General features: G+C 39.3%; 1 protein-coding gene across 4 annotated transcripts in view; it reads left to right on the top strand.

Annotated features, from left to right (window-relative positions):
• Window positions 1-7,066: 7,066 nt before the first annotated feature.
• The window catches only part of SLC44A1 (solute carrier family 44 member 1), a 107,706-nt gene continuing 87,917 nt past the window's right edge, over window positions 7,067-26,855 (top strand). Inside the window, exons 1-2 of one of the 4 annotated variants that reach the window (XR_002829068.1) lie at window positions 7,067-7,161; window positions 16,672-16,814. Coding sequence is in view for 1 of the 4 variants with exons in the window: in XM_014455218.2 (XP_014310704.1) it covers window positions 7,159-7,161; window positions 16,672-16,814 (146 nt within the window). In the remaining 3 variants the exon portion in view is untranslated. Of the gene's footprint in view, window positions 7,162-14,845; window positions 14,865-16,671; window positions 16,815-26,855 lie in introns of those variants that run through there. The other 3 variants (XM_014455218.2, XR_002829069.1, XR_002829067.1) reach the window with 3 other exon arrangements.

The raw sequence follows: 26,855 nt of genomic DNA, 5'->3' as shown, positions 1-26,855 counted from the left end.
GAGGCCGTGCTGTGTGAGAGGCCACATCTCAGCTTGCTTTGGCCTTCACATGCAGCAATGGAGCTGTATGGCAGAGATCTAGGCACGCTCCAAGGATGGCGTTTGTGTGCCTGTCATTAGGTGTAGGCTTCAGGTTATTGTAATTCCTAGCCAACCAGTCCAACTCTCCTTTGTTCCTGGCCTGTAGGAGTGAGTATAAGCATGCATCGAGGTTAATCTTGATTCTGCTTACATTTCTAAGCCTCAACACCTAATTATTAGTAATGCGTACTTGCAAACTGATAAAAACACAGAAATGTGAGCAGTGCTGTAGTTGTGAATTTCTGGCCCAAGTGCTATTGGAATCGACTCCGGTTTGTCTCCCCACTCCCCCCTCTTTTTTTAACTGCCTGTACATCAGTTCTCTTCCTCTGGACCAGCCTCCCAGACTGCCACTTATCGTTGCCTTCAGTGTAAGAGAATTCAGTTCTCTGGCTTATCTGGGGAAATGACAAGGGAGCCTATAAGTCATGCAGCCCATCAGCAATTCCAAGTTGCCCCAACCCTAGATGTATGCAACCAGGTAGTACTAACGCAGTGGTAGCAGAAATCTCTCCAATGGCATCCATATGACAATACTATTCTACTAGCTTAGTAAATATAGCCCTGCACTGAATGTGTCATAAAACAAAGGAAGCTATATTTCCTGTTTTCCAAGACCGAAAGGCCTCCTGCCTAAGGGAGCAGCCATAACATCTGTAGTACAAAGAAATCTTAATGGACACTGCATGAAAAATGGCTGATCTTTGTTTTTGTTTTTTTATTTTGTTTTTTTTTTTGTGTGTGTGTGTGTGTTTCAACCCAATCAAATGTTCCATTTGTTTACTACTAAGTATTTCTGAGTGGGATCATTGTTATTTGGCAGTCAATATTTCCCCATCATAGCTAGTAAGAACTTTTATTGTGTTCTGGGCATAAAACATATTCTATTTAATTAATTTATTTATTATCCTAGGAAGAGAGATATATTTTTATTGATCTCAGAGAGGAAGGGAGAAAGAGAAAGAGAGAGAGAGAGAGAGAGAGAGAGAGAGAGAGAGAGAGAGAGAGAGAGAGAGAGAGAGAGAGAAACATCCATGATGAGAAAGAATCATTGATCGGCTGCCTCGATCGAGCCCGCAACCTGTGCATGTGTCCTGACCAGGAATTGAACCATGACCTCCTGGTTTATAGATCGACACTCAACCACTGAGCCACACCAACCAGGCTAGTTGACTCTTTTTATCTGAGTTCCAGATTGTTGCTATTGTCTCTGATTTTTGTCTATCTTCCTAATCCTTCCTGCCTTGCCTATTTTTGTGAACTAGATTCACATCTGTTAGGTTTTTTCCTATCTGATTGGTCCCCTGCCTTGGGCCATCCTCTCTGCCCTGTTATTTGATGACCTCCAGTGATACCTAATCTGACCTAACTGGTTATAACATATTTGTCAAAACCTTTGTGTGATGCTATTATACTAATACTAGTAGCCCTGCGCACGAATCCATGCACCAGTAGGTCGCTGCCGCCCTCCTGTAGCTCTCTGCCCGCTGCCCCTCCTCCTGTAGCTCCCCCCACCTCCCCCTCATAGCTTGTTGCCCTGCCCTCTCCTATAGCTCTCCACCTGCCACCCTGCCCTCCTGTAGCTGCCCCCTCCCCTTCCCCCCTTTCCCCCTCATAGCTTGCTGCCCTGTCCCCTCCTGTGGCGTGGTGGGACAGCCCGCTTGTACCTCGCTGGCCCACCCTCCTGCTGATCTGTGATCTGGTCATTACGCCTCAGGGTGTAATAGCTAATTAGCATATTCCTTGGGTTTAGCTATTAGGCTCATAGTGAATGTGAAATCTATGACAAAGTTGCCTGTACTGTGTGTACTTTGGCCTCTATAAAGAGATATTATGGAAGTTTTTTTGTTTTTTATCTATGATGAACAAAATGTAGGAAGATGTTACAGTTTTCAAAATGTAGTGATGTTAATTAAACATTCTTCTTCCCTAACTTTAAGGATATGAGTATACAATAAATATGAGATAGATGTCAACTGTGGTCTGATTTAGAATTTTTTATAATCTATTTTTATATTAAAAAATGATAATTTTGCCTTCTACATTATTAACCTTGTATAAGTGACCAAAAAGACTACATAATATGAATCTATAATAATAAAAATGTAATATGCTAATTATACCGACATCCTTCCAGGCGTCCTTCTGGGACGAAGCCGGGGTTGTAGCCGCAGGGTCAAGGCAGCCGCCTCAGCTGCAAGGGAGGGATCCAGGCAGCCCGATGGCTGCGAGAGAGGGTCGAGGCAGCTGCCACGCTGTGAAGGCCTACTGTTGCACGAATTTCGTGTATCAGGCCTCTAGTGTCATTATAAACATATATTCACACCATTATTTTTAAAATTAAAAAACCTTTATTATGGAAAATTTTAAACCTCCATTTCACCTATTTTTGGAAATTTTTATTTCTTTGTGTACATGGACATTTGTCTGGTGTCATATTCTTTCTGCCTGAAGAACTTTGACATTTTTGGTAATTTCAGTTTGCTGCTTATAAATACTCTTAGGTTTTGTTTATCTGAAAAAGTCTTCATTTCCGAGAGACATTTTCTCTGGATATGGGATTCTGGGTAAAGAGTGTTTTTTTGTTGTTGTTTTGTTTTTTTGTTTTTCAATTCTTTCCGTAATTTAAAGATGTCATTCCATGTGTTTTGGCTTTATATGGTTTCTGACAAGTTTGCTTAACGTTTGCTTAACCTTTGTTTCTCTGTATGTAATGTGTCTTTTCTCTTTTTGCTGCCATCAAGATGATCTCTTTATCTTTGATTTTCAACAGTTTGATATAATATATGCAGGGTGTGTGTGTGTGTGTGTGTGTGTGTGTGTGTGCGCGAGCGAGTTATAATTCTGTTTGTATTAATCCTGCCTGGATTTCTCTGAGCTTCTTGGGTCTGTTCTTTGATTTCTTTTATTATTTGGAAAATTCTCAGCCATTATTTCATCTAAGATTCCCTCTGCCTCATTCTATCTTCTCCTTCTGGAATTCCAATGACACATATGTTAGATGATTTGGTATTGTCCTATACTTTTTGGATGCTCTGTTCTGGGTTTTAAATTTTCACTTTTTTGCTTTGTGTTTAACTTTGGATCATTTCTATTGAATTATCCTTGTGTTTATTGATTCTTGACTGTGTTTAGTCTACTGATGAGCCTGACCGTGCATTCTTCATGCCTGTTACCATGTTTTTTATTTCCAGCATTTCCTTAACTCTTTCTTACAGTTTCCATCTTTCGGCCAGAGTTTGAGGACCCATGATTCACAAATAGATTTTCCACTTATTTTCTCTGAACTTGGGTTTTCTCTTTTACAAAGTAGAAAAAAGTGGAATATATAATAATAACTAACAGAATTGTTTTGAGGATCAAATGAGGTTCCTTGGGCAAGTCTCTTCTTTCCCTTCCCCCAGGTCTGTGACTCTCATGAAAGGCTTGACTGTGTCATTACTTTGGTCCTATTTAGTTCCTAATTGTATGACTCTGTGAAGCGAAGGGGACTTAACATTTACTGATAGCCTGTATTAATCTCATGTAGAACTTGAGAAGCAGATAAAAGTCACATTTAAAAAGTGCTTTTGCAAAACATTTTACTTTTGCCAGGTCTGTGTGGATTTTAATAGGAGGAAATAGGCAGCATTAAATCCAGTTGCCACTTGGTTAAATCTGTTAAAGAATCATTAAAATTTTTCAACTGTTGGGTTTCCTGACTCGTTTGAGATATTTTATGGTTCATAAAACACCTCACTTTCTTCTCCTGTGCCTACTGGATTTTAAGTTACTGGATTGGCTCCCAAATTTTGCAGGGTGAGAAAAAAAACTCGTGGAGGTTTTTGCTCTTTACTGACTAGTACAAATGGATGCAATTCTCGTCGGGTTTGGCTTTGCAGTCACAGACTTGGGTTCAAATTCAGACTGCACAGCTGTGAAGCCTTGTGATCATTTCACTTCTGAGCCTTGATTTTCCGTATCTGTGAAATGGGTATGGTATCTACATCAGAGAGCTGTTTTAAAGGTAGAATACATAATGTGTGTAAAGCTTTGGGGGTAGTGCCTAGTCAATAGTAATCAATAACTGATAGCATTAAAACAGTAGCTAAAATGAAATCTGCTACCATTAAGTCAAATTTTTAGTTAATATAAGGGGAAAGCCAAGTTTGATATTCTTTTTATTCCTCTTACTGGGAAGATCCACTTAGTAAAAGGATAGTATAACAATAGGGAGAAGGTTCACTGAAAAGTGAGTGTTGAAGAATAAGACTGATAGCCAAGAATTAGAGCTTTACCATGTGGCAGGTGCTCACATCTAATCCTCAGAACAGCCCTGTGAAGTAAGCTGCCTTTGCTCTGAGGAGATTTTCTTGATCTGAGTGGGCGTGACCCACCCCACCCCCTCCTTGGGTTCTTCCACTCTGTACTATGCCACAGGCCACAGTCTTTTCCTTGTATTCCTCTCCCCTCTCCATTTCTCATCCCCACTGGAAGGTTTTCTGTGTATTTGGCCCAGAAGTGGCCCACAGTAAGTTGAAATGAGTTGCTGAGATATAGAATCCTTTGGGATTTTTTTTCTGGTCAAGGCTGAAATTCCACTTTCTTTATGTTTTAGATGAAAATGAAAGCATTGAAAACCGAATGTTGGCCCCTGGCGAAAATACTAAGAAAATAGTTGTGGATAAAGAAATCAATCTGAGGTCCTCTGCCCCCCAATACATACTGCTTGTTAAGATAAACAAATAGAGTGTCTTAAAGTAGCTATTGCCCTGGAAATTACCTTGGAGTAAATATTATGCATTTCAAAGAGGAGTCCACATTCTGCATTTCTAAGTAATGTTACTGTAATGGGTATTACTCAAGATTGAAATAATTTAATACAAAGAAACATTCTTTATTCATACTGTGAGAAACTGTCATCCAAAACACAGCTCATAATATAGGCATTCAAGTTGAATAACAGGAATAATGTCAAATTATTTTTGCAGGTTTTTTTCTTGTCATAACAAACATTTTCACAAAACTGCATTCCTGATCATAGATTTTTAGAGTTGGAAGGAACCTGCGAGGTCCAGTCTAATTCCTTCCTGCCACCCAGGGGTATAAAGCAATTTATCTGAAGTCATGCAGCTAACTAATGACAGAGCCAGGGAGAGAGCAGTGTGCCTTATCCGTTTGCCATAATGCTACATTCCCCTGGAAAAAGCTGCCTACTCACTCTTGGTTTTTAATGCTGGAGTCTTGGGGTGAGGTGTTTTTTCCATGACTGACTAGCGTTCTTTGTTCTTGTGTGGGTGTCTGGGAGCCAGCTATCAAGAGTGGTGGGATGTTTTTTGTTGTTGTTGTTGAACAACTGAACCGTGTAAGGCCCTCAACAAGGAAAAGGCATTTAGCTAGTCCCCATTTAGGGGGTCAGGAGGAAGTGGTTGGAGTTCAGACACTCTGCCCGCAGTGTTGACAGGCAGGTATTTTAAGGTTGAGTTTCTTAATCTAAATTCCCTAAATGTTTATGAAAATTATGCAAATATATGCTTACCTCCCCAGAAATGCATCTGCAGCTTTCATCAAGTTATCAAAGGGTCCATAATGAAAGCTCTTTGTTTTTAGAGGGAGGCGAACCTAAGCAAACCCGGTGGAGGACTGGTTCCCCACTCTTACACGCTACATTCTAATTATACTAGAGGCTTCCTTATCTCCAGCCCCTTCCTCTGCACCCTTCCCACCGGCAAGCCTTCCCCAGATGGCTTCCTGGGTCTTTCATGGAAGCCACGGAGGCTCAGCCTTCTTTTCGCAGGAGCTTTGCCCATAGGTTTCCCAAGGCTCCCTTCTCTCTCCCTCTCTGTTTCCTGCTTCCAGGAGAGGGAATGAGACTCGGGGATTTTTGTTTGTTAACAAGCTCAGGAGTGTTATTTCCGTTATATCGTGGTTAAAAGGAGTTTGTGAGCTGACTTGAGAACCTAAGACAGTTGTTGTAAGAAAAAAAATGTAAGTCGTGACCCGGGGCCCAGTTTGTTAGAGCATCGTCCAAAAGGCTGTGTGATCCATTCTCAGTCAGGCCACATGCCTAGGTTTCAGGTTCGATCCCTGGTTGGGGCATGTGCGGGAGGCAGCCCATGGATGTTTCTCTTTCTCTCTTTCACTTTTTACCCCTCCCTCCCTCCCTTCCCTCTCTCTCCTCCTCTCTCTAGACATATCAACAGGTGAAGATTAAGAAAAAATATAATTAGAATTCCAATCTAATACTTTGAAAATTAACTTTTATTTAACTAGTAATTTGTCTTTACTGTTGAAAGTATTACATATGTTCCCTTTTTCCCCCCATTGATCTCCACCCACCCCACACCTAAAGCAAATTAACTTTCAGAATGCCTCTAGTTCTTTAGTTAGGCACACTCTGTGTTTGAAATAGAAACTGTTGACATTTTCCAGAAAGAGAATGAAAATTTATGGATGGATAATGATTTTGGAGTTGCCCAGATCTGTCTGTAAAGTTGTCTTAACTTAGCTTTTTTTTCCTCCCTGAATTTTATAAGACTTAGAAGAACCTACATCTGAATTAGGAATTCATTTTAATGGGTTTCCTTCCTAGGAAAGAACATATGGAAAGCACTTTCTAAATTTTTAAATCTAGCATCTCGACACACTAAGAAAAAGCTACCGCTAAGATTGAAGTTGGAAGAATTTGTTCATTTGTTTATTCATATTAAAAACACCATACTGCCCTGCTGGTGTGGCTTGGTAGTGGAGTGTCGACCTATGAACCAGGAAGTCACGGTTTGATTCCCAGGCAAGGCACATACCCAGGTTGTGGGTTCTATCTCCAGTCGGGTGCATACAGGAGACTACTGATCAGTGTTTCTCACTCACATCGATGTTTTCTTTCTCTCTCGAAAATCAATAAAAACATTTTTTTAAAGAGGGGCTCTAGGTGTAAGTGGTAGGTTTGTGCTTTCCTAATTTTAATGACATTTAACATTTACCATTCCCTTATTTTATATTTTCAATTAGAGCTCCAAGCGAGAATGGAAGCCCCTGGAGGATCGTAGCTGCACAGACCTACCATGGCTGCTGATTTTTCTCCTCTTCTGCATTGGGATGGTAAGGAAACTCACAGATGACCAGAACCTGAACTCATGATCCAGGGGAATGATGGGAGTCAGTTTAAAGAGGGAGCCTGTTATTTAGTTATTTATTTTTCATTCCTCCTGATCCTGCTTATATAACTGGAGGTCATAGAATACCACCGAAGCAAGTTATTTTTCTGCCATACAATTTACTGGTACCCCTCGGTTTGATCCCTGGTGAGGGCGCACACAAAGAAGCAACCAATAAATGCATAAATAAGTGAAACAGCAGTATGATGTTTCTCTCTCTTTCCCTTCTTCTCTATCTCTAAAAATCAATTTAAAAAAAAAGAAACCATCAAAATTTAAGTGATCATTTCAGAAAGCCAGATTTTTTTTTTAAATCCTTATCTGAGGTTATGTTTTTATTGATTTTTAGAGAGATGGCAAGGGAGAGAGAAATACCGATGTGAGAGAGAAACATTAATTGGTTGCCCCAACCAGGGATTGAACCCACAACCTTTTGGTGCACGGGACAACCTCCAACCAATTGTGCCACGTGGCCAGGGCAGAAAGCCTGATCTTGGTGGGGTGGTGAACAGAGCACTGGCCATGGAGTCCAGGGTCCTGAGTATTTATCCAACCTGGTTATACAAACCTGACGGCTATTTTTGTGTCAGTTCATTTTCTCCTCATGTTCCTTTGTATAAAATTAGAGGTTTTGCTAGATGGTATCTACAGTGCTTCCAGTCCTGACATTTTTTTAGTTCTTCCTAAGTGGGGTGGCTGGTTGCTCACTGCTCCTTCCTCCTTCTGCCCACACAGGCCCCTGCTGCCTGCTGTGTCTGCTGTAGTGAGTGGCGTCTCTCAGTGGAGATCAAGGAACCTGGTGACTTTCCAATGGGGCTAGAGGTTGTAGGAGCAGAGTCCCTGGTGCCAAGTGTTGGGAACGTCCTTCTCCAAAGTGCAAACCCGCTCTGCCCTGCAGTAATTTCTGATACAGGCTTCAAAAGGATAGGAAACAGCTGCTTTAGCGCTAACGGATGTTTAGAGCTAGACAAGACTTGGAGAGCCTCATCTGGCCTGTCACCCTTATTTTGCAGATTAAACACATCAGACCCAAGGATGGATATGACCATCCCAAGGCCACACTGCTAGGGAATGGCAGAGCTGGGAACAGAGCCACAGTCTCATAAATTCCAGGCCCATGCTCCTTCTGCCGCCTGGTTCCTTCTTCCCCAGGTGGGCTGTGCAGACAGTATTCCTCTCTCTCATAGTCTTCACAGCTCAAAACACAATCATGCTACCTCAGGCAGCCCCTTGTCCACATAAGCATAATGTTTTTAACCCCCCCTTTTCCATGCCTTTTATACAGATGCTTTAGGAAGATCTTATTCTGTGTCTCTCTGTAACTGCCCACATCACAAATACCATTTGAGAATTACAGAACAACCCTAATCGTGGCTACTAGGCCTAATTATAGGTGCCAGTTCTGCCCCTGACACAAGGGAAAGAAAGCAGTAAATTTTAATGAGATAGAATAAATGCAGCAGAAATTCTAAAGATGATAGACAGCTCAGCAAACCTAGGATATTTAGAAAAGTCAAAAATACCACTTCCTAACTTAGGACTTCTAGTGTTCAAGAGTCCACTTAGTTTAGTGGCATGGCCACTGCAGTGCAGCATACATGAATATGCGTGGAGACTGCGGGAAGAGTCTTTGCTAACGGAATTAGTCCGCAGCTTGTCCCCACCCCCGAATTTAACCCAGGGACAGGTAGCAGCTCACCTTTCAAAATTATGTTTATAAAAACATGTACCTGCCACCCAGGTAGATGTTTTGATTTTCTGTGCTAAAATAGCTTAGGAAAGTGCAATCATTAATGTTAACAGGCTGGCTTGGGAGTGACTTGTGAGAAAGGAGCTATTTGTTTACTGAAATGGTTTAATGCAGTGGTAATTAATATAATGTTGATTTTAGTGTGATGATAGTTAAGACCCACTGCGTGTACTTTTAAATGCAGGCATAGCGTTGTTTGTTTTGGAATGATTCTTTTAATGGATTACTACCTTCATGGAGTTGAGCTAACATCAAATTTTGCCATGTGAAACTAGAGAAATCTCCAAGTTCTGTTGCCCAACAGTAGTTCTGGCACAACAGTAGTTCAAAGTTTGTCTTCTGAGTGTTTATTTTATATGTTTTTTTTTCTTTTGGATTTTATTCTGTTATTATTTAAAAAGAAACATGAGAATTAATGTATGCTTGAGGCTTTCGTAGATGTATTTATCTCACTAAGTTCTCCCAATTATCCTGAGATAGGGTTATTCCCAGTTTACAGACAGGGAATAGCAGGGTTAAATATTAGTTTGTCTAAGAATATACTGACGGTAATAAATGGCAAAGATAGAACTGGAACTTTCTGCTATATTCTTTTCACATGTGGCCCAGCAGCTGCTTCTTTCAGAGTCTCCTTTCTCGGTCCTTCTGTGGCCTAATATTCAAACCATACCTTGTTCACTACCTTTACTTGCAGCTTTTTGCTCACTCCTTAATGACTCTGCTCCTGCTCTGAAATGTTTTAAGATCCTGCCATCTTTCACTCATCGTCTCCAATAAATATTTTTATTTATACATGTTTACTTTATTTTCATAGATATTTGTACTTTTATTTCTTCCCTTACTTTCAGGGTTTTTCCACACTTGTCTAGAACTTAGGGTATTTTTCAAAGTAAATTTCTATCAGCCTTCTTGAGAGCTGTCCCCTTCCACGTGAACTTTCATCAGTATTTTGAAATTATTGGACGTAGGTTGCGGGCTTACCCTGCTCTAAAAAAAAATTACATGTCACATTGTACTTCTAAATGTTTATTTTTTTCATTAAAGTAATTAAAAATGGTGCTCAACCTTAGTTGCACATGAGAATCAGCTGGGATCTTTTAAAAAGTACTCATTCCGAGGCCCCACCTTAGTGATTTAATCTCTGTGATTCTAATGCTCAGCCGGGGTTGAGACCCACTGATGTAGGCACTGATAAGCCACTGAAGAATTCTGAGCAAGAAATGATAAGATTGGGTTTAGAAAGATAGTGCTGGTGGTCAATGTGTTAAAGATGCTTGTACAGCCATTGTAAAGGAAGAAGAGATTCAGGCTGACTACTGTGGATGCAGTAGTCCAGATAAGAGGTGAAAAACCTGAAATAAGAAGAGAAGAGAGAGACTTTAAAAGTAGATTTTGGAGTCGTCAATATTGCAGGCAAGGAGAGAGAGATTAAAGATGACTAAGAGGCTCTTATGTTAGAAGTTCAGGGTAGGGCTTTTTAGTTCGTCCTACATTATCTCCTCATCGGTTCTAAACTATGGCTTCTGTACACATGAGGTAGCAAGAATGGGGTGGGTAAACAAAGTAGTACTTTATTAGTAGCTCAGCAGACACCTGATTATTATATCCAGTAAATACTCCATTTTAAAATGACTTGTGGAATAAATCTTGGGCTAAGGGGCCTTCCCATCTTGGATGGTCTGACTTACTTCTGTCTCAGGGAGAATATGTGAGAAGAGAAGAGGAGAGAAAAGAGGTCCATCTGGACCAAGTCAGCCCAGATCAACTTAACATAAAAGGCAGGAAAGAGCGCTGGCCAGTGGCTCGGTTGGAGCATTGTCCCGTACACAAAAGGTTTCAGGTTTGATTCCCGGTCAGGGCACATACTTAGATTGCAGGTTCAATCCCTAGTGTAAAGCAAGTATGTCAAACTCGAGGCCTGCAGTTCTTGACACAGAAACATACTTAATTTTCAAAACTGCTCAATGGAGTAGACATTATCATCATCATTCCCATTTTACAGATAAGGAAACAGAGGCACCCAGCTGTGTTAAATAGCTTGTCGAGATCACACAGGGGCAACACTGAACACAGGAGAGAGAGGAAGTAGGAGAGAGACAATCCCTTTTGTTGCCTGGAACGGGGAGCAAAATAAAAAGTTGTTCAGAACATGGACCTGTAGGACACACGTCACCTGCCAGTAAAATGTGGTCCAATCAATATTTCAGACACCAAGCAAATAGTTGAGCAACACCGCTTCCTCTAGTGTAGAGTCAGGAAGCTGGGGTGCTGCCAGAAGCTGTGGAGAGAGAACTGAAACAGCCTCTCACTCCTGTCTGACGTGTGCAATCTAGTAAATAGGGATGCTCCAAAAGGAGAGAGGGTGTGTGCAGGAAAGGGAAGTGGTTTGGTGAAATGAGAGGATGACTTTGACACATAAAATGTATGGGGAAGGATAAGCAATTGGAAACGCAGAGTTGGAATTTGGGGCAGTGATCTGGACTACAGCTAATGCAGGCGACATCATTGCAGAGTTTGTCCCTCCAGACTGCTCTTGAGGACCCTTTTCATTTTATAGCCTGGGTCTAGTTCCCGGAGCTCAGGGTTTCTACCTCATTGACTGTTGTTGAGAGCAGACTCGCTGCAGTGTTTTGTCACCTGTGTGATGGTCTGTGCTTTGCCAGGATCATGGAATAGGAAGAACAGCCGAAAACTACCTTAAGACTACCTGATCCAGATGACTACCTACCTTCTCTTAAATCCTCTGGTTTATCTTTGTTTTCTTTAAAACATATTTTACAAATTATGGTAAAATATGCATAACAAGGCTTATATAATGTATATTTTAAAGTATACAGTTTCGTTAAATCCATTTTAACTATTTTTAAGCATACAGGTTAGTTAAATTCATTTTGATTTTAGTCTACTCTTTTTTTTACCACCTCAGTCACTGTTGTGAACCAAATGGATTTATACTTACTTCTCTCTGCAAGGATACCCTGAAAAGCATTTACTTTGTACCTATTTTCCCTTAGAATCATAAAATTGTGACAGCATAAACGGCTTTTGAGATTAATGTAGTCCAATCATTGTTATAGGTGAGGAAACTGAGGCTTAGAGAATTGTAAGTGACTTGCCCTAGATCATGAGTATTTGCAGCAGAGCTGGGTTTAGTTCCTGATAGTCCTTGTGCTGTTTTGCTTGTTTTGTGTTTTGTGTTTTTTGTTTTTTTGCTTAAGCTGCTCAAGAACCAGCTTCCCTGATTTTGCTCCCTCAAATCCCATTATTTTCTTCTCTTTTGAGACATTTCAGTTTTTCTCGGGTAAACTTTATTATATTAAAGCCCTTTTGTACCTTGCATGAAATCTTTCATTTGTATGTGTGTACTTAATAAATATTTATTGAGTGGATATTTCCTAACTTCCCATCATTATTGTCTTCCACTCTCCTCTTAGAGTAATGCATCCTACTTAACTTTAAAGAAATCTAGCAGATTGTCAGAAATTTTAACTCAACTTTTTTTAGTTTGTTTGCTTGAACAATAGTTCTGCATCGGGCATTCTAATCCTACCCTGTCTGCTGGGTCTAAAAGTCTTTCTTGTCTCAGTGTTCTCGGGAGCAACAGGCCACATATTGTTCCAAGGTTTGACAAACTGGCTGTCAGGAGACTGATGCTAAACATTGGTTGAGATAAGAGATGTATAGAGCTAAAGGAGGTAGTATTTGAATGGGCGGTAGGGAGAGGTGGAGGGAAGAACCTGGATATAATTTAATTAATTTCTGGGAAAGGGCTGTAAGCATAAGCCTTTTTTCCTCTCCCTTTATTTTGAAACATTTTGCCATATTCATACTTCATACTCCCTCTACCCCCTCATGTTTTTGTTGATCTTTCTGTTTCAAAACTAAACTAAGGCTTTCTACCTTTCCATTGCACTTAAAGGTTGCATGCTTGTGAAATAAAATATGCCTGTTATTTTGACTAATAATGAATGAAACTAAGCAGAAGCTCTTACGTCGAACTAAACCTTGAGACATGAAGGGAGAATGAGCACCGTTTATGATCTAGCAAATTGTCTTTCTCCTACTTAGCAATAGGCACTTAGTCTCCAGATCTTGCCTGAGACCCATCCTCTCTGTATGCCTTCATCTGATTTGAGTCACTTCTTGTTTGTCATTAGATGTGTCTGCTCCTCTTCTCTCTCTTAAGAGCGGTTCTGAAAGCACTTCAGTAACTCAGTCACTTTTAGATGTTAGCCAAGGTTTTCTCTTCCTTACTAATAGGCTTACTTTCTCTCCGTGATTGCTCCCGATTGTAGTAGGATAAAAGCTTTCCTCATCTCTCGTATCATTTGCTTTATGAATGTGATTTCCTTCTGTTGAGTGCTTGCTCCCACCCCACCCCCACCCTCTGTGGAGGCATTAAATTACTGTGTTCTGTAAAGCTTCTCACACTGTTTTAATTTCATGTACTATATTATTTTTCTCATCTGAAACTATATTGTTTCCCGTGTGTGGATTTCAGGATCTCTTTTTAAAAGAGATTGTTTTTTAAATTATATTTGGCCTCGTTCCCCATTATCAATGCTTGTACCATATGGGAAGTCCCTGGGATAGCAGTTGTGGTTTCTTTCTAGCTTATTCTCTCATTCCTCTCTTTCCTTCCTCCCCTGAAGCTTCTTACCCTTTCTACTCAAATGCTTTTGGGAGCTACATGGCCGATATGAAAATATGTTAGTGCCCCATTTTACCATATATCTGTGACATTTGTCACTTATACTCTGATTAAAAAACAAATACAAACCCACAAAACCCAGGTGTCCAATGGTACTATTAAAAATAGAACGGAAAATCAGAAATCATTTAAAGGATTCTGTAACACTAGGTACTTATCAAGCACAAGAAGAAAATTCCTATGAAAAGTGAAAGAAGAATATAACCTTAATTATGTAAGGACTTTGCTATTTTAGACTAGTATTGAAAGAAGATTGTAACTGTGGTCTGAATATTTCCGTGTAGTAACACAATTACTGACAATAGTTCTCAATTTTATCCCCCAAGAAATTTTTGTTCCAAAATAGAGAACTGAAGGGGTTTTTGAATAGTCAACCTCTTTAGTCTGACTTAACACAAATTTACCCGTAACAGCTACCGTATATTGATTACCTGCCATGTATCAGACCAGTTAGGGCCTAGATATGTATTATCACTTTTAGTTCTCATCATTAGGCTGTGAAATAGGTATTACAATAGTCCCCCCTCCCCAGCCCTGGGTAGTGTTGCTCAGTGGTTGGAGCGTCAGCCTGAGCACCAAAGAGTCCAGGGTTTGATTTCTGGTCAAGGGCACATATCTGGGTTGCAGGTTTGATTCCCCAGCCATGGTTGGGGTGTGTGCGGGAGGCAACCCATCAATGTGTCTCTCTCACATCGATGTTCTCTCTCTTTTTCTCTCCCTTCCCCCTTCCTTCTACTCTCTAAAACCAGTGGGAAAAATATCCTCAGGTGAGAATTAACAAAACAACAACAACAACAAATAGCCTCCCACTTATTCACAGGGGATACCTACCAGGACCCAGTGGATACCAAAACCGAACCCAACTATACTATGTTTTTTCCCTATATATGCATACAGTTTCACTTACAGGAAATACTTTATGGCTTCTCTCTGGCATATCCGAATTGCCAGCATCGCTACTCTTATACTTTGGAGCCACTCTTAAGCAAAATAAGGGTGATTTGAGCACAAGCACTGTGATACTGTGGCAATTGATCTGATAACCAAGAGAGCTACTGAGTGACTAACGGGGAGGTAGCCCATACAGCCTGGATACCCTGGACAAAAGGATGATTCACGTCCCAGGGGGGATGGAGTATGGAGTGAGATTTCATCACGCTACTCAGAACAGCATGCAATTTAAAACGTACGAATAGTTTTATTTCTGGAATTTTCCATTTAATATTTTCAGACCATGGTTGACTATGGGTAACTGAAACCTTGGGTAAGAAGCCTCAGTACTCTGTGTTAGGGATGAAGAGGAGACACTCTTAGTAGGTAATTGGATCAAAGTCACGCAGGTAGTTAGTGGCTGACTGAGGGTGTGAATCAGGTCTTTTTGGTTCTCTTCCTATTACTCTGGGATGCTTTTTGTTAAAGATCCCTATTGGGGAGTTTAGCCATTAACTTCTTGAATTTTGTCCAAGTTCACACAAGGAGAAAATTGACCAGTGCAGGGTTATCTGACCCAAAGCCCATGGTCTTTCCATTACAGCATGTTCTCATTTCTAACAATAATAGCTAGTATTTATTCATCTCTTATTTATTGACCTCTTAATATTTATTGAAACCTTATCACTTTACTGGATTATTTCATTTAATCCTTACAGCAGCCTTATGAGCTACCATTATCTCCATTTTACAGATCAGTAAATTGAGGCACAGAGAGTTAAAGTAACTTGGCAAGGATCCGAGAGCAAGGATAGCAAATCAGGGATAGTCGCTACTGAGTCTACTTTCTTACAAAGTGTAGTTTCAAGAAGTTTCTACTAGCTAGAGCTATACTCTCTACTCTCCCTGCCTCACTTTCTTTACTTAAATGATAAAAATAGAGATTATTTAGAAAAGAAAAACTTGTTCACCTTTTCTGGGAAGCATGTTTAAGAGAGGAATACTATTCTCTGAGGAACTGCATATGTGTATAGTTCTTACCACTGGAGGCCCGAGATCTAGCAGGGCTACTTGGTACTACTCATGATACTTGGTTATGATGGGTAAACAGTGGCCATCTCTGCCTTCATTAGCCACTTTCATAAAGATAACAAAAACTCAAGCTTGTAATGACCAAGAATATATCTTAACCCCAGTCTTCCCTCCCAATTCAGTGAATCAATGGTGATTCACCCTACTGCCTATACGCCCAGCAGCCTATGCAGACGTTATTGCTCTGTTTTGGTCAGCAGCATGCACTCGACTTAGCAAGCCTAATGCAGCTGTGAGGCATCTGCCCTTTGCCTTTGGCACTGTGCTGAAACATGTTCCCATGAAAATGAAGTGGCCTTTGTGGCACCCGGACCGGGGCCTCACTCTCCTGGATTCTCCAATATTAAGAGCATGGCAGTGCTTGTGGTGTAATTCTTTGGCTTATATACAGCTTTATTGCAGGAAGCAAATAGAAGTTGTGTGCACTGAAGTGATACTAATTCAAAACCCGAAGACCTATTGTTCTTTGTGTTTTTTTTCTTTCATCCATTGCTATTGTTTATTTAATAGGACTCCGTTACAACCAAATAAAACTAAAAAAATAAAGAAAGAAGAAGAAAGCTGGGTTTGATTCTGTCCTGTGTCCTTGGAAAACGTATTGAACCTCTCTGGGCCTCAGTTTCCTCATCACGAGGATTAGCGATAATGTATGGTGAGCACCCAGTACAGAGCCTGGCATAGAGCAGGTGTTCAATACAGAGAGGTTGCTATTATTAGTATGAAATGCAAAGACGATCTTATGATGCAAAAGCTTAGAGATTTCTTTTGTTATGTTAGTAAATAGTGTTTCCCGGGACTACTTTGTGCTGCTTATGTGAAATCCTAGGAAAACAGTGGAATAGTGTTTGCAACAAGGAAAGAGCTCTTTGTTCCTTCATCAGACAAAAGAAGCTCATTATCGTATCAAGTAGTGACTGTTGCTATTGAAATGGTTTATTTGTATGATTTTTTTTTTCTGTTTTTCTCCCTAGGGATTTATTTGTGGCTTTTCAGTAGCAACAGGTGCAGCAGCGAGACTAGTGTCAGGATACGACAGCTATGGAAATATCTGTGGGCAGAAAAATGCAGAGTTGGAATCAATACCAAACAGTGGCATGGACCACACCCATCGGAAGTGAGTAGAATGTTGCTGAATGATGAACACAATGGAAATTTGGAAGGGGGAGGGGAAGAAGTCTGCTTTTCTTACTGTTTTAAAGATATCTTACTGAATATTATTTTCATATGACTCCTGTTGATTTTTTTTATAACTGTCCACTTGAATCATTCCTGGCCTATAAATACATTTTCCAGAAAACAAAATTAGCCACCATGTTAAAATGGGGTACCTTGAGGTTTTAATGAGGAAAAGCTTGATTTGAGTGAGCTGCTCTTGTACTTGTTTTCCCGTTAGCTTTTTTGGTTGTACAGAAAAGAACATGATATTTTTCTTCCTACAATTATACTTGATGGGAGACAGAGGGATGATAATGGATTTTGAAACATTAAAGTTATAATGAAACATCTTGCAATGCATAATTTATAAGTACACATCAATCCAATTTTATAAAAGATGCATTTGTTTTGTCAGACATTAAAATTTGTTTTGGGTTCTCAAGGTTCATCTTTTGGATTTCATGAAATTTCTGACTTAATTGTGTGTGTTTTTTCTTCAAAAGAGCTATTTCATTTTTAATGTCTTGGGGGGAAATATATTTTATTGGTCATAGTTTATGTATGATGTCAGTATATTTGTTTAAACTACATATTTATGTCTCCATCAAACTTTATTAGACAGGTCTAATAAATAAAGACAGGGACTTTAGAATTAACCAAACTAATTTTAAGGTAACAGGTTAACCAATTCAATTAATGAACTGTATTGGAAAGGCTAAGGAGATTTTAAAAATAGTTTTTAGGCTATATTTTTATTATGAAGCACTTTCCAGGGTGTAATAACTATATTTATTATGAGATAAATCTGTTGGTCAAATCTGGGTCCCTACTGGAAAGTATAAGATTAATTTGATAATTTTACAAATGTGAAGAAATCCTAATAGCTGATCACAACTCAGAGATATTCTTCCATTCAATGAAGGAATAATAAAGTTTATATATATAAAATTTTATTTATTTATTTTTAAATATATTTTTATTGATTTCAGAGAGAAAGGGAGAGGAGAGAGAGATAGAAACATCAATGATGAGAGAGAATCATTGATCGGCTGCCTCGTGCACATCCCACATTGGTGATCAAGCTGACAACCCAGGCACGTGCCCTGACCAGGAGTCAAACTGTGACCTCCTGGTTCATAGGTCATGCTCAACCACTGAGCCATGCCAGCCAGGCCTACATAAAATTTTAAATAATAATAATGAATATTTATGGAGCACATCATTGTCAACAAGCATATGACACTACCCTGTGAGGTGCATGTAGTAGAAGCTTAGAGATACTGAAATGACTTTTCCAAACATCTGGTGGGCAGTGGGATATCCAACGCGGACTATGAGCTTTCCCCTTGTGTGCACCTGCATCCCGTGACAGCAGATGTGAAAACCAGACTCAGGGCAACTTGAAGGATTGTTTCATTTATCCTTTCTGATTGCCTCATGAAAATAACACAAATTTTAGGCCTTGTATTATTTCTTATAGCAACACTATCCCTATATTTTTTGCTTTTTTTATTTTTTTAATAATTTTAGTTTTGCATAGAAGTTGCCAAAAAGTAAGAATTCCACATATCTTTTTTTTAATGTAGCTAGTGTCCATGCTGTCAAATATTGTTTAACTCTTTAATACTGTTGACATGTACTAAAAATACAATATCACCATTTAGATAATTCAGGAAATAGGAGGAAAGGGCTCTATCCCATAGGTGTGCTGCTCACATGAGGTTGTAATTATTTCTGTGGCTCCCTTTACAACTTGCTGATGACTCCAAGAATATTCTCATTATAAGGTTTGTGTAAATGTCACTTTTCACACTTAACCTAATGGAGGTTCATTTGTTCAATTTTTAATTTCAAATCCTTGGATTATTCTATGTACATTTTGATCTCTTACAAAGAGACTCTGCTATTATTACAAAAAAGTGGTTCCTTTTCCCTGAATGCTTAACATAGTCAAGAGTCACTCGTGGATAGCTGTAGGGAAAATAATTTCTGAAGTACAGAGATGCCCTAACTCATGTGTACGTTTAAAATTTACTAGATTTAATCTCTCTCTACTTGCCTCTTCTCTGCGTATGATCATTTTAGTACTGACCCATCTAAGTATTTCTATCTATAAATTGTACTTTAAAAAAAAGAATGGTACATTTTGAACATACGTTTCTCAGGTAAGTCTGAGTTTGGAAACAGGCAGAAAACCTTTATGTTTGTTATCTTTATTCCATCCTCTCCTTTTTTTCTGCTAAATGCATTGGTTTTCTCCTTTTTCACTCATTTCCTCAGACATCGTTGGCTTTATTATGAATACCCAGCCCTTCTGTAGCTATACAATACATATTTTTATACCTGTTTTGTCTACTATAATTTCAACTTGATCCTCATCTCCAGTACATAGTACTTACTAGGACTTCCATCATATTTTTAAATAAGTTAATGAATGAGTACTCTAAAATCTTGAATACAACTAACTCTTTTTTGCCTTCATGAATATTGTTTTCACTATCAGAAAAAAAAATTTCTCCCATTCTTCATATGGCTAAATTCCACTCATCCTTCAGTTCTCAGTATAAATGTTGCTTCCAAAAAAAGGTCTTTTTTGATCTCACAAATTTAAACCAAGTATTTAAAAATACTCTCATTGTGTCCGGTAATATGTGTAAGTATACATTTATTTTGTGATTATTCGTTAAATGTTTGTCTCTTCTAAGACCCACAAGAACAGAGATGAGGTCTGTTTTGTTCATTGCTGTATCCTCAGTACCTAGAACATAGTAGGCATTCAATTAAATGTTTGTTGAATGAGTAAATACATTTATTTTCTTTTTAGAATATGTCCTAAGAAGTGAATTACTGAGTCTGAGGGTCTGAATATTTTAAGATTATTAATGCATATTTTTGAATGGCTTCCCATATAAGCTGTTCCATTTACATTCCCACCAACAGTGGGAATAAGGGCTTATTGAATTATGATTGCTTTACCTTTGCTAGTATTACTAGTTTTTATTTTTAACTAATTTGATCAACCAAAAAATGTTCCTTTATAGCTTTGGTTTGTGTATCTTTGATTATTCATGAGTGGGAACCTTTTTTCCCTCATGTGTTTGTTGGCCTCTCATGAAGACTTGTGCTAGCATATTCCTTCCTGGTCTTACCTCTAGTCTTCCCCATCCTTTATACTGTGATAAAATTAAGTTCTTTAAGACACCTGATTGTCATTTCCCTGCTGAGGAGCCCTTCTCGTAGTGTTGTTGCTTATAGTATCAAAAACGAGCCCACTCAGCTCCTGCCACTCCAGGCCTCCTATGATTCAGACCCTTCTCTCACTGTTCCTCAGTGTAGTAGCGTTGATATTCAGTTGATTGTGCCTCTGTGTTGTTTTCCCTACCTCTCTGCCAATGAATTCTTGAAAGACATAAGGTGGGTTTCATAACTAGTCTCTTTATGAAATATTTCAAAATTAACTTTCTCTGTCGTGATCTTACCTTTATTACCTGAACTTTCCTATTTCACATTTATTTTTCTGTTGCATTTATGTTATTCTCTAATTATATTCTATGTGTCCACCTGTATTAATTATCAGTAGCTGGGTAACACTATTACCATAAGCGGAGTGGCTTAAAACGGGATGCAGACACATTACTATCTCACCATGGTCAGGAGTCTGGACATGCCTGAAGTTGATCTCCTGCTTCAGAGTCTCTCCCAGGCTGTAGTCAAGGTGTGAGTCAAGGCTGGGCTCTGCTGGGAAAGTTCCCCTTCCAGGCTCATGTGGTTATTGGCAGCACAGCCCTCAGGGATTGTTGTACTGAGAGCCTTAGCTATTTCCTGGCTGTCAGCTAGAGGACTCCCTCGCTGCGTGCTGGGTGGGCCTCCCCATGGGGCCTAGACCACTCCCTCTAGCGGCTCTCTTCAAAGCCAGCCAGGGAGCGCATCCACAGAGAGTCTGCTGGCAGAATGGAAGTTACAAACTTGTATAATGTGTTTATAGAAGTGATATCCCATTTCCTTTGCCATATTCTACTATTTAGAAGCAAGTCACAGGTCCCACCCAAAGTCATGTCATTTATACACAAGGGCATAAATTCTAGGACGTAGGGATAATTGGGGCATTTATCCCTAATTATCTGTCACAGTGCCCAACTCAGTCTCCCTGAACACTGTTTTATATAACTCCCGGGTTTGAGCACCCGAAAGTTACTTCAGAAGGGCTTAGTGAATGGCAATAAATAGGAAGGAGGAAAGTCAGGAGCGACAGGGGAAAGGAATGCCTTTGACTTGTTCTATCAGAAAATTTAAGATGCCAAGATGACGATAAGAATCCTATTAGTAGTAAAGAAAAGGCAGTATTTTATTTTATTACTTTAATTTTAATGTGCTCTTTTTCTCCAAATAATATTTTTGACCTGATAATATGTTTACTATAGTAATAAGGATATAGAGGAAAATGTCAGATAATATTTTATGAGAAACAGGAAGGTCCTGTCTTCATAGATTATGTTCCCAAAGTTGATTTTTTTAAAATTGGTTGCTTAAGATGTATAGAACTTTTCTGCATAGAAACAATGCTTTACATAAGGTTCTGAGAATGGCTCAATTTTAAAAAGCTCATTTATCTTAGAGCCATAAAGTGCCAGAGATGAAAGGGACCTTTAAGATTGCCTAGCGCATAGCCTCCTTCAAACATCCTATCAAATATTTGTGAGAGCCAGCCATGGCCTGGAGGAGAAAATGACTTGTTTTGTAACTCAGCTATGGTGATTAGTGGTAATGGTACCACATGGCATGAGTATGGCTTACAGCCAGTGTTTTTTTTTGGTCCTGGGGAGTGGGGTGGTGATAATAATATATTTTGAACTCAGCTTGACAGTTCCAAAAACACCTCTTCTGCCACATTCTAGATTGCCTACAATTTTCCAAACCATAAAGCTAGCCTTAAAGTGTAGGTATCAACTTTTAGACATACAATGATGATAAAGATGATAATTATAGTAATTATAGTAATTGCTCCGAGACAGGAAGCCTTCTCCCCCACCTTCCATATCAATTTGGTGTAGAATTATGTCCATTGTCATGGAATTCGATATAATAAAAGCCTAATTTGCTAAGTGTCTGGTCATCTATTCAACCAATCAAAGTGTAATATGCTAATGATATGCTAAGGCTGCTCAACCGCTCACTATGACGTGCACTGACCACCAGGGGGCAGACAGTCCACCAGTCACTATGATGTGCACTGACCACCAGGGGGCAGATGCTCCGACCGGTAGGTTAGCTTACTGCTGAGGTCTGGCCAATCATGACTGAGCGAAATGGGCCAGACACGCCCTGGAACCCTCCCACAGTCCCTCCCCAGCTGGCCAACCTCCCGCGTCCCTCCCCAGCCCCGATCATACACTGGTAGGGTCCCTCGGCCTGGCCTGCGCCCTCTCGCAATCCAGGCTGAAGGACACCCTTCTCCAACCCCCCAGTGCACAAATTTCGTGCACCAGGCCTCTAGTATCTACATAACATTATTAATAGAAAATAGGTTAAAAAGCAATATAGATTGTATGATTTTTATTTACATATATAAAGATATACATGTGCATAGAAAAGTATAAAATGACAAGAAAATGTCAACATTGTGGTTAACTGGTGAGTTATGGATGGTTTTAATTTTCTTTTACACTCATTTATTCTTTTAAGTTGTCTGCGATCAGTATATATTGAAGAAAATTAAAAAGAAGAAAAAGACACCCATAGTCAATATCCTTGAAGAGGTTGCATTCGAGTGAGGAAGACAAAACACACAGATAAAGCTATGACAATGCAATGTGGGTCAGCCTATGAAAGCGTTGTATAATGAGAGCTGGGTGACTCTAGTTTCCTGGGTTTCCTAACAGCAGGCTGGTGGAGAGAGGAACATAAGGCAATTGGATGGTAACATTGGGACCACCGCTGCATTAGATTCTACTGCTGTTGTAACAAACTAATTGGCTTAAAACAACAAAGTTCTATAAATCAGAAGTCTGTGCATAGCATGGCTCAGCTGGTTCCCTTCTCCAAATTTCACAGGTCTGAAATTGAAGTGTCATTAGGGCTGCCTCCCTTACTAGAGGCTCTGGGGAATGAATCTTCTTCGAAACTTATTCAGGCTGCTGGCAAAATTCAGTTCCCATGTGGCTGTAGGCCTGAGGTCCCATTTCCTTGCTGACTATCAGTTAGGAGTTGTTCTCACCTTCTAGACGCAGCCCATGTATTGTGTAGCTATATTCTGTGGGTTGTCATAGTCCTCCTTCAGTGGGTTAAATCCTTATGCTTCAATCTCTCTGACCTCCTCTTCTTCACAGTAGCACCTTGTTTCTAAATTGTCCTTGTGGGTTGAAAAATCTCCCAGCCAGTGATGGGGAGTGGGGTGGGCTGGGAATTCAGGGACACTGTCATTTTAAGTAGGGTCTTAGTGCTCCATTTGGGTGGGTTCAGAGAAGAGCTTACGTTCTAGCAGGGGAAAATCAAATAAAGTACATCTCTGGAAGGGGGCACACAAGGTGATGATGGAGGGAACCTGGTGAATGAATGGTCCTGACGGTTCTCGAGCAGTGGCTTCAAGGGCCCATCTCTAGTGGCAATGGAATTTGAGCTAGAGCACCAAGCTTGGTTCTTGTTGGCTGAAGAGCATGAGCTGAGGCTACAGGTTGGAGTTCTATAGACCAGGCTAAAGCCAGGTGAAGAATGGCAAAAACAGGAAGGAGCCCCGACTCTGTGGAGTTGCAGAGGTTTAGGAAGGAGGAGAGATAGTGCCTTTATTCACTGCTAATGCCTGAGATTTGCAGAGTGTTTGGAGTATTCTTCAGAGCAGCCCAGTAGATCACTTGCTCATTCCCACACTCAGGGATGAGTCTGAACAAACGGAGACACTCTAAGCCTTTGACAGTTCTGGCTTTGCTTTGAGGGAAAGTGCTCTCCCTTCTGCCTCCTGTTAAATAACTCTGATTTCAGCATTAACTTACTGCCTCACCTAGTTTGGCTCAACATGAAATAGAGTAGTGTGTGTTGATACTTCACTTGAACTTGGATTTGTGGGCTCATTTCTCCACAAATTTATAAGCATTTAGAAACAGTAACATTTATGATGTTCTAAATGAAAACTTCCTGTATTTATTCAATTTTCTTAAACTTTTATTTTTCTCTTATGTCAGATTTTAGAAGTTGTAAAAATGATAGCTAAATGTTCAGAAGGTGAATTTATGGTGGCATATTTGGAATATATTTTTTTCATTTTGTAACCACACTGCTCTTTAGCCTAACATTTTTTTTAACTCTTTACAAAGGTAATATCTGTATTATAAGTGTAATTCTGCCTCTAGAATAATACTTGCTATGGATGATACTGCTAGCAATTTGAAAGAAGAGATCCAACTGCATACCTTAGAAATTGCAGAAGTTGAAAGTCGTAGTGTTTAGCAGATTCTAAATAGGGAGGTAAAAAGCTACTTAACAGAATTAGATGACATGTGTGTGTGTACCAAAGCAAGGATGGGTTGGTTGATTTTTCTCTGTGTTACCTGCCTGGGTGTGTTTACTAGTCATATCTAAGGTAAACAGCTCAATCCAGAGTCTCACTACTTGGTTTGGTTCCAGGTTAACCAGGCAACTGTAAAGATTCCAAAAAGCTTTCATCAGTAGAAATGAGATCATAGATTTAGATAATTATTAACTACTTCAACTATGAATTTTTATAGTCACCAGTTTACCACCTATTTATGTTTATCTGGATATGAGAGCTGAGGGCAACTGAGAAATTAGAGTGTTGTACATAGTCCACACATAGCCAATCTCAATTCTGACACCAAATCTATAATTGCCAGAAAGCCTCTCACAACTCACTGAAATCTCTTATACTCACAGTTACAGCTTATTACTGGGAAAGGCTACAGATTAAAATCAGTCAATGAAAGAAATACATAGGGCAGAGCTTAGTTGTCCTTGCCCAGAGAGTAGTCAGAGTATGTTCCCTTCCTGGCATTGATGTGTGACAAGTACACATGGTGTACTGCCACCTAGTAAGCTCACTCAAACCTCAGTGTTCGCAATTTTTGTTGGGGCTCCATTACTCAGGCATGGCTCATTGCCCACTAGCTGGTTCAGTTTCCAGCTCCTCATACCACAGGACCCAGAACTCCCAGTCTACATGACATTGCTGATCTAAAATTGGTCAACCCACTTCCTGCGTTCTACCTAGTGTGGCGCTCCCCTTTCCCTCTCCCCGCCCCCCCAATCACATTGTTTGCCCCAGGCAAATAAAGACTGCTAGAAGGCTTAGAGATTAACTCCCAGAAGCCCAGGGCAAAGTCTAGACCTCTGGTCTGAGCAGTTTTAAACTCTATACTGCACACTGGGACTCCCATTAAGTTGGATTTTATAAAGTATATTTTCTAAATGAAACTTAAAATTTTTTATTTTAATACTTTTATTAAGGTATAATTTACCTGTTTTAAGTGTACAGTTTGAGTTTTGGTAACTGTATGCAGTCGTATACCCTCCACCACAACCCACACTTCTGCTGTTGTCCTTAGAAAATTATCTCAGGCCCCTTTGTTGTCAATCCTTGCCCGGCTCTGTCCCTAAGCAACCACTGATCTGCTTTCGGTCAGTATAGTTTTGCCTTTCCTAGAACTTCATTACATGGAATCATATAGTACAGAGTGGTTTTACATATGGCTTTTTAAGCACAGCATAATAGTGTTATTGAGATTCATTCATGTTGTTTAATATGTCGGTAGTTCGTTCTTTTTTAATAACTGAGTAGTATTCTATCATGGGTATGCCACATTTTGTTTATCTGTTCACTATTTTTTGGATAGTTATTTCCACATTTAAAGTTATTTTTTTTCTATTGTGATAACACTACTTTGAAATTTTGTGTATATGATGTTGTATGGATGTATAATTCATTACTTTTAGGTACGTCCCTAGGATTGGGATTGCTGAGTCACATGGTGAGGGCATGTTTAACTTTATAAGAAATTGCCAAACTGTTTTCCAAAGGGGTTGCACCATTTTGCATTGCCACTAGGAAAGGAGGGCGTTATAGTTGCTGCATCCCCTCACTAACATTTTCATTGTCAGTCTTTTTAATTGTAACTATCTTAGTGTGTGTATAGTGGTATCTCACTGTGGTTTTAAAATGCATGTTTCTAATGACCAGTGATGTGGAACATCTTTTGACATGCAAATAATTTTATTGTCTAATTTATCCATTAGATACATTTAAACCCAATCACACACAAATGTGTCTTTTTCATGGTTTATGCTTTTCATGTTCAAGCTAAGAAATTACTGATGTATCCCAAAGTCTCAACGATATTTTTTCTGTGCTTTCTTCTAGAAGTTTTTTTATGTAGCTCTTATGTTTATGTCTATGATCCATTTTGATTTCATGTTTGCATATGGTGTGAAGAGGTCAAGGTTTATCTTTTCCTTCCATACAAAAATCCACTTTTCCATCATCTTTTATTGAATAGACTATTTTCCCCATTGAATTACCTTGGCACCGTTGTCAAAATAGATTTTAAGTCTGAAGGCATGAAAGAAAGTTAATGGAATTTCTAGTCATGGCCAAAACAGTCTATCTAAAATTAAACAAAACAAGGATATCACATTTTTTATTGTGGATTGTTGTAAATAACTAGCTGCAACAAATCATATCAAAGAGATAAATTGAATGTGTGTAGCTCAGTAGAGAGAAAAATAATGCTATTAACCAATTACAAAGGACTATAACCTGCGTGTTTAGATTGAACAAAAACGTATCTTGAAATGAGATGCTTAAATCATGTGTTATAAAGTATACGCCTAACTGAATTCAGTCATTTATCAGTAGGCAAAATATGAAAAAGATAATACTTGTTTTATTAAAAACTAAAACCTAACAAAATATGGGGTCAAATACAGAGAATTATAATATTTTAATAGAAAGAAAAGAAAACTAATAAGAGATAGATATATAATCTACTCCTTGCTG

This window comes from Myotis lucifugus, unplaced genomic scaffold (assembly GCF_000147115.1).
Source record: "Myotis lucifugus unplaced genomic scaffold, Myoluc2.0 scaffold_43, whole genome shotgun sequence".
Taxonomy (NCBI): domain Eukaryota; kingdom Metazoa; phylum Chordata; class Mammalia; order Chiroptera; family Vespertilionidae; genus Myotis; species Myotis lucifugus.
The sequence above is the reverse complement of the archived record's forward strand: the minus strand, read 5'-3'. Positions and strand labels throughout refer to the sequence as shown.